Consider the following 6691-nt stretch of genomic DNA (forward strand, 5'->3'; position numbering starts at 1 on the left):
TGCTTATACACAAACCAACAAATATATCATTGACTATTAGATGATTGGTTAAATTGCACATTTAATCTTCAAACTTTTGTAGTTATTACCTATTTAACTTCTATGATTTTGTATTGATGATGCAGAGAACTTCGTCAATATTAATTGAGCAATTTAGATTGGTTACTTGAAAGATTATAGAAACGGCTCCAAAGCGTTTGAAAAAACAGGAAACAAAAACACAAAACCATAAAAACTAAATTGAAATTTACTTACTCCAACTTGGATATATACATTGAAAATAAAGGAAATTATTTACCCAAAATAGCAAAAGTTTAATCTTCTTTGGACTGATAGAAATTAGTAATGTCTATCAGTGATAGAACTGATAGAAGCCTATCACTGATAGACGATGATAGAAATTTATTAGTATCTATCCGTGTTTTTTTTTTTTACTATTTCTGTCATTAGTTTGACATTTTTTCTATGTGTTAAAACTTCCCTAAATAACATCCAAATTAACCATAGATTTGTATTAGAGTTTCAAACCAAGAGTACAAAGAGATTGAAGAACATTTTAAATACTAAATCTTGGTCCAATGGACTTTTACATAAGGACTAGGAAACACAGATACTACTAATTATGCAGAGAATTGGTATCAGATATGTATCAAATACGTATATATTTAGATACATGGTAGATATGTGATTTGAAGTATCTAATTCTTTTACTTATTTTAATCTTCAAATATATGTACCGCATATCTTCTTCCAAATATGTGGTCATTATTTTTCAAATTTAAGTTCAACGACTTAAAAAACCCAACCCACAATCCATTTTATTTAAAACCACACTTAAATCTAGCAATTTGAAACAAAATAGGTTAAAAATGATAAAAACAATAAAGAATAAAACATAAAAAGTTAAAAGAAAAAACTTCAAACGTAATTAAATATTCATTCTTTTCTTTTCTCTTGCTATCTAAATCATGATTCACATCTACTGTTGAATTCAGTATAAGCCCTGTCTCTTATACACATCTAGATGTGTATAAGAGACAGTATATATATATATATATATACAAAACTAACATATATAGAAAAAATATTATTAGTTAGCCTAGTGGCAAATATGGCTTCTAACCCCCTTTAGGCCTAGGTTAAAGCCCCACTTTTTACATTCATTTTTTAAAATTTTCCTTCCTTAATAGTCTTTTGATTATAAAGCCTCCCGTCAACAAAATTTATGGATCTGCCACTGTTCACACCCTGTTCATCCTCAACTTCATTCTTCAATCTTCATCATCTACTTCTTTTCTAACGTGAACTCTAGTTGCTCAACCAGCACCCGACATTGTCGGATTTTTTTTTCTTTCAAGTCTTCTCTCTTCTTGAATCTACTTTAATCTAACTTAAAATAAGTATTATAATAATTAATTGGGTATATATATATATATGATAATGTTTCTTAAACATATCCGTAGCTTAGTTTTTTAAAAATTGATATATCATTATATCTTATTGTATCCGTATCGATATTCGTATCTGTGCTTTTTAGCACAAGGAAAGAGCTAAAATGGAGCTAAATATTTTTCTATACTTAAACAAGACCAAGGAGGTCCTCCATAATTAAACATGACCCAAAAATGCATGCCTCACACGTCTCTATTTCTCTCTCCTTCGTGTGTGAGTTGTTTGCATTTCTTTTTTTAACTATCATTTCTCCATTCTACGCGGAAAAACCAAAAAACTAAAGCAAACACTAAAATAAATAATAATTAATAACAATATCCAATTTAATTTTCTGTTTGTTTTTGGTCTTTTTCTCCCCCTTCCCTATCCCTAACTTCCTCGTTCAAACTTCTTTCTGGTTTTCATTCTTTCCTCTTGGGAGGGTCCCTCCTCCCCTCTCTCTCTCTTTATCTCTTTCTCTTCATTTAAATTTATAAATTTCCATCAAATTCTTCTCTCTCTCTCTCTCTTTTCTCTCTTTCAAAGCCTAAATTTTACAGTTTGAATTATAATTGTGTTCTTAGCCAAAGGTGCCATTTTTTGAGCCATTTTCTGAAGAATTTTTTTCATATTCACATCCACAAGAGAGAGAGAGAAAAAACCCCAATTGGGTTTTTGTTTTTTCTTTTTGATTATTGATATTTGTATTGGATGTTATTATATTATTGACAGAAAGATACAAATTTGAAATTTGGTGGAAAGAAAAAAGGAAAAAGAAAAATGAGTTGCTTTCCATGTTTTTCATCTCATGGGAAAGCAGCGAAAAGAACAAAGAGTGGTAGAAGGGAACAGTCTGTTTCGGTGCATTCTCGTAGTCATAAACAACAACAACAACAACAACCGCCGCCGCCGCCGACGCAACAACAGCATCATCCTGCTCCTCCTCCTCCACGTCCTACGCCTACAGGTTTTATTTTCACTTTTTTTTCTCTCTTTTTCCTTTTTTTTTGAATTTTCTTGTTATTTTTAAATTCGGAAATAAGGTCGGGCTAGAGATTGAAAATCTCGATGAGGACGGGAATGGGAAAAGTATCCCAACCTAACCCTATCCATGGAAATACCGTTAGAGATTGAAATCTCGACCCAGATTGAAAGATGGTGGAAACATCTCAAACCCAGCTCCATGATTGTAGGTCATATTACAAATTTAGATTAAGAGCTTTTAAAGATTTCGATTTACATTTGATTTTGATACTAATATGTTCCATATTAGTTTTTGTTACCTAAATGTTGAGTGTATGTTAATTGATCTACAAACTAAGATTTTTTTTTAGTATAATAAAGGTGGAAAATTCGAACCACAGACCTTTTAGATGTTAATATTCGAATTAAATTGTGTCACTTTGACCTATAAAAGTTAATTGTGCAAAAAAATAGATTTAATATTTTTCATTTACCTTTTTTTTAGATTTAAATTCTATTTTGGTCTCTGTATTTTTTGGTTTTGTTCATTTTAGTATTTGTATTTTCAAAATATTTATTTTAGTTCTTGGACTTTCTATTTTGGTACATTTTAGTCATTGATCTTTCGAAAATGTGAATATTTTATTCTCTTGAAAATAAAATGAAAATGAAAAGACCAAAATGGTTATTTTTCAAAGAACAGTGACGAAAATAAACAAAAGTTGAAAGCATGGGAACCAAAAAGAACATTTTTAAAATACAAGGACCAAAATGAATCAAAGTTGAAAGTATAACAAACCAAAATTGAAAGTATAGAATCAAAACGAACCAAACTAAAGTAGAATTCTGCAATGCTAACATGGTATGAAACCATCTATTGATAGTTAACATCAATGTGTCACATTAATGAAATTAATTAGCACAAAGTTCAGAGAACAAATAGATACATTTTTAAGTTTGAATGTTAGTAAAATTATATGTATGTTTGTGTAATTTTAATTTGCATATAAATGAACAGAAAATCCAAAAGGAAACCAAGTACTGCAAAAGGAAGCAGAAAAAGAGAAAGAGAAAGAGAATATTGGGGAAAAGAATAACATTGCAGCTCAAACCTTCACATTCCGAGAGTTGGCAACTGCTACAAAGAATTTCCGTCAAGAATGTCTAATCGGTGAGGGGGGCTTTGGGAGAGTTTACAAAGGCAAACTCGATAAAACTAACCAGGTAATGTCTACGTTCATTCTGTCACCTGGTTTCTTTAAACTCGTTTGTTAACCATATGTTATTGTTAACAAATAATGTTTGTTAACAATAACGTAAAATTCTTCTAGTTTATGAGATTTTGTTTTCGTTAAATTTTCCTCTTAAATTTTCACTAATAGTTCATATGCATATGATCCTAACCTTATTCTTCTAATACATGAAATATTGGATTTCAAGAGCTCAATGTAGTCTTTGATCTTCGTAGGCCTCCTAATCATGGAATTTTAAAATTGTTTTGAAACAAAAGTTTAATGTTATTCTTTTAAATGGCATGAGATTTTCAATAGAAAGTGTTTTTTTATAACAATAGTCTATACCTCAAATACAAATTATTATGTGCACGTTGAAAGTGATTTTGAAACGGTTAAAATCACTTTTATCATATTAAAAATTACATCAAAATACATCTTTATCATTCCAAATTAATTTAATATTTAATTTTACAAATTTAAATGTTGTTTTAATGTCATAGTAATTGGTTTGGAATGATTAAAATCATGTTTCTATGTGATTTGGAAAATGAGAAAAGTAATTTTAACCATTTTTTAATCACTTCCAAACATGCTCTATAACTTAAACTAAAATAGTATGAACTCCAAATACAAACTATTATAATTTATAGACTATAATAATGACAGACTATAATAATCAATTCTTTATTTAAAAAATACTCTTTCTTTATTTAAGAAAAAAAACATAAAATAGTTATTAAATGAAGATGAGAGAGTATTGAAATGTAATTTTGTAAATAACACTAATGAATGTGTGACATGTGACAGGTTGTAGCAGTGAAGCAGCTTGACAGAAATGGATTGCAAGGGAACAGAGAGTTTCTTGTGGAAGTTTTAATGCTAAGTCTTCTACACCATCAAAACCTTGTCAATCTCATTGGCTATTGTGCAGATGGTGATCAAAGACTCTTAGTCTATGAGTACATGCCTTTGGGATCTCTAGAAGATCACCTACTAGGTAAATATCTAAAACACGACTGTTATCAAATCAGGTCTAAAATTTTTACAATTCCATCTTCTAATTTTTTATAATCTAAAGCATGAACTCTCAATAAGTTGTGCCCTATCTTTTCTCGCAATGTTTTGACACTGTCATGTAGCGTTTTCATGCTACCTCAAATACTTCTTGAATTTCTTGATCTCTTATCTTTTTGTCAACTTTGACCTATTTTTTTTTTTTATAGTGTTACTTCAACGTTTTGCTTGAGTTTTACTAAATAAACAAATATGCATGTGAAATTAGTCAACTAATTATCAAAACTAGCAATTAATAAGCCATAGAAATAGCTCATTATATATAGAGAGGAAAAAAATTTTAATTTTGCCCCGCACTCGACGGAGGTTCGAAGCAAATAGACGACGACTCATTGATCAAGTTGTGTGTGTGTTTTTGATTTGGCATTATAGATCTTCCAGCTGAAAGAAAGGCCTTGGATTGGGGAACAAGGATGAAAGTAGGGTTGGGAGCAGCAAAAGGGCTAGAGTACTTACATGACAAAGCCAACCCACCAGTGATATATAGAGACTTGAAAGCATCAAACATTCTATTGGACAATGATTTCAATGCAAAGCTGTCAGATTTTGGGCTTGCAAAGCTTGGTCCTGTTGGAGACAAATCCCATGTTTCCTCCAGAGTTATGGGAACCTATGGATATTGTGCTCCTGAGTATCAAAGGACTGGCCAACTCACTCCCAAGTCTGATGTCTATAGCTTTGGAGTCGTCTTGTTGGAACTCATCACTGGCAAGAGAGTCATCGACAACACTCGTCCCGCTAAACAACAAAACTTGGTCGCTTGGGTGAGTCAACTTTCTTTTGTCCCTATCTTATACTCTTAATGAAATATTGACCTTACATATTTCATTGGACGGATTTTAATAGATTAAAGGGTATGTTTCGAATACATTTTTAGATGTTTATTTTAAAAAATAATTCATTTTGGAAGAAATTGGAGTATTTGACAACCACTCAAAAATAGTTTTTCAAGTGTATTTTAATAAATTTTTATCAAAAATATTTAAATAAAAATGAGTTTTATAAAAAATATTTTTTTTTAAAGTCAATCCAAACGGATCCTAACAAACATGTCATATAAACGGAAGGAACGCTAAGCATAGAAATCTAGGGATATCAAAAACTTTCAAATAACCCTAATCCATCAACTTCTTTTATGTTTTTCTCCTACATTTAGGCATATCCAATATTCAAGGAACCAGCTAGATTCATGGAGTTGGCAGATCCTCTTCTTGGTGGAGACTTTCCTATAAGGGCTTTGAACCAAGCAGTTGCAGTCGCCGCCATGTGCCTCCACGAGGAAGCGTCAGCCAGACCGTTGATCAGTGACGTGGTCACTGCTCTCAGTTTCCTGGGAGCAGAAGACATGCATTCGTCGCAGTCTTCGTCGTCAAGTGATGCCGATGAAACAAGCAGTCTATCTAAACCCATTGATCATCTACACGACGTTGAAACAGCCGAGGCACGCCAACGAGCCATCGCAGAAGCCATTGAATGGGGTTCGTCCTCTAAGCAAAATGCCGCTGCTTCGCGCCCGGGAAGTCACTCTTCCTTGTAAATTTAATAAAAACACTCTCTCATATTCCATATATATATATATGCAATGTGGTATTTCCCTACGTTATGTGTTGTATTCTCCACAATTTTTCTCTTGTTTGTTTTCATTGAAAATTAAATTGGAAGAAATATTATATTGAAGAAAATGAGAGGGGGAGAAAAACTTCAAAGGTGATACAAAAATATGGAAAAGCAAGCTAGGGTTGTATAGGGTTTTCTGTGCTTTAAATTCTTTTATTTATCAAACCAATCAATGTCCTTTCTCCTGACACTAGTTGCATTACACATGTTGGAATCATGATTCTAATTATGCAATAAATATACTAATAAATAATAGCTATATTATTATTACTTTTTTTTCCCTTAGTTCAGCCCACTCATACGTGGAGATTTAAAACTCTAATTTTATTTTGGTCCATATTCTAATGGCATAATCCACCATGCTCAAGTTG

At 31.5% G+C, this 6691-nt stretch overlaps 1 protein-coding gene across 1 annotated transcript; it reads left to right on the forward strand.

The window, feature by feature from the left end:
* Positions 1-2080: 2080 nt before the first annotated feature.
* On the forward strand, positions 2081-6360 carry LOC120086765 (probable serine/threonine-protein kinase PBL25). Its single transcript, XM_039043557.1, has 5 exons — positions 2081-2398; positions 3413-3618; positions 4437-4626; positions 5076-5467; positions 5860-6360. Exons 1-5 carry the CDS (start codon positions 2212-2214, stop codon positions 6238-6240), a joined length of 1356 nt encoding a protein of 451 aa, XP_038899485.1. The 5' UTR covers positions 2081-2211; the 3' UTR covers positions 6241-6360.
* The last annotated feature ends 331 nt before the right edge of the window (positions 6361-6691 follow it).

This window comes from Benincasa hispida, chromosome 9, assembly GCF_009727055.1.
Source record: "Benincasa hispida cultivar B227 chromosome 9, ASM972705v1, whole genome shotgun sequence".
In the NCBI taxonomy this organism is placed as follows: Eukaryota; Viridiplantae; Streptophyta; class Magnoliopsida; order Cucurbitales; family Cucurbitaceae; genus Benincasa; species Benincasa hispida.

Excerpts from the sequence above, each read along its gene's own strand:
- LOC120086765 (XM_039043557.1), top strand. The coding sequence starts at position 2,212 with ATGAGTTGCTTTCCATGTTTTTCATCTCATGGGAAAGCAGCGAAAAGA. Across the intron at positions 2,399-3,412 it reads TCCACGTCCTACGCCTACAG|AAAATCCAAAAGGAAACCAA; the intron begins GTTTTATTTTCA and ends ATAAATGAACAG. Across the intron at positions 5,468-5,859 it reads AACAAAACTTGGTCGCTTGG|GCATATCCAATATTCAAGGA; the intron begins GTGAGTCAACTT and ends TCCTACATTTAG.